The sequence below is a fragment of the Perkinsus marinus genome, assembly GCF_000006405.1.
Source record: "Perkinsus marinus ATCC 50983 genomic scaffold scf_1104296932092, whole genome shotgun sequence".
In the NCBI taxonomy this organism is placed as follows: Eukaryota; Perkinsozoa; order Perkinsida; family Perkinsidae; genus Perkinsus; species Perkinsus marinus.
In genome coordinates, this window is record NW_003215512.1 from 1 (window position 1) to 1,307 (window position 1,307).

General features: G+C 52.7%; 2 protein-coding genes across 2 annotated transcripts; both read right to left on the reverse strand.

The window, feature by feature from the left end:
• Positions 1 to 13: 13 nt before the first annotated feature.
• On the reverse strand, positions 14 to 211 carry Pmar_PMAR014304 (hypothetical protein; the record flags this gene model as incomplete). Its single annotated transcript, XM_002785662.1, has 1 exon — positions 14 to 211. A coding segment is annotated over one exon (198 nt), but the record flags the coding sequence as incomplete, so codon positions are not given.
• Positions 212 to 276: 65 nt separating this feature from the next.
• Positions 277 to 609, reverse strand: Pmar_PMAR014305 (hypothetical protein; the record flags this gene model as incomplete). The annotated part of the gene is made up of 2 exons (XM_002785663.1): positions 277 to 412; positions 455 to 609. Coding segments are annotated over 2 exons (291 nt in total), but the record flags the coding sequence as incomplete, so codon positions are not given.
• Positions 610 to 1,307: the final 698 nt, after the last annotated feature.

Genomic DNA, 1,307 nt, shown 5'->3' on the forward strand with positions numbered 1-1,307 from the left:
ACGATCACCATACCGTAGGGTTCCCTGCCTTATTGGCTACAACAGACCACCACTCCCCTGCGGTCTTGTCAATGCGTGCCTTGATGATACTCTCATTCAGCTGAGGTATCCTGCCCTCCAGCTCCTCATTAGATTGCCTCAGAGTCCTATTCTCCGCCTCCAGAGCATCCACCTCATCCCAAGCCGCATCGCGATATTCACCAAAGAAATCCTAAAGATACTTACTGTAATCGATCAGTCCCGTGGCGCGTGACGCAGCTGATAACACTGGCTAACTGTGAGTATCCTATTCCCCATGTCGTGGTGGGTCTCTGGACGGCTGCCATCCAGATGAGGTAGTTGGTCAGCTTCTAATAGACCCACGAACATCTTCACAATTGCGTCAACCAAACCAGCGTCCACCAGATATTGCCTGAGCCCGTCCTTGACGCATATCGATGACCACCAGCCCTACCTGAATTCCCTGGCCTTCCATTCCCTCCTCCTCGCCTTGACCTCATCAGTATCCATAACCCGGGCTACTTCAGGCTCGGGGCCCTTCATGTGGGCTAGGTCCTCGTAGTCCTCACCCGCAACGATGTCTGTAGTGTCGCCTTCCACCTCTGCCATGCCGTAAGAGCGTTCTACTGAGTCGAACTCTTACACGACCGCACAACGCAAGTAACAAGTCGAATAGAAAGCAATTCGAACATCCACATAAACCTGTACATCACTGAGATCCATGCTTGAAGCAGATTAAAAACCCATGGCACCGTCGACAGGCTGGAAGGCAAACATTGCCTAAGATTACCACACTGCCGCCGTGGCCACCACACACCCCCAACCGGTATCAGTGAGCCGGGCCCCGTGAGGACCCGCATCTAGGCCGTCCAGTTCAGGGCAGGAACAATGACAACCACCCGAGCATGACTCGTGAATAGCTGTTAGCATTTGACCGAGCTGAACTAGGGACTACCCACAGGCCGCGATGTGAGGACCCTACTGATGTCACCGTACACATGGCGGGTCTATTCGAGAAGATGGAGATCGTCGTCGTTGAAGTCCCACACCAGAAAACTATCTATAGTGGGCAGTAACAATACTGCGAAATGCAAGCTCAGAAAGGTTTGGAGAATATCCGGGGGGGCCTACTTGGTCCCTCGTCTGTGGTTCACATCTACTTAACATTTGAGGTAGGTCGGTGCTTCCACTATTGGTAATTAGATATCCAAACAGTTGTAGGCACAGGCCCGCTTGTGACAGGCGTCCTTGATAAGTCCTGGCCTAGACCGAGGCCCTTATGGACCAACTAGGCCGCTATACGGCAT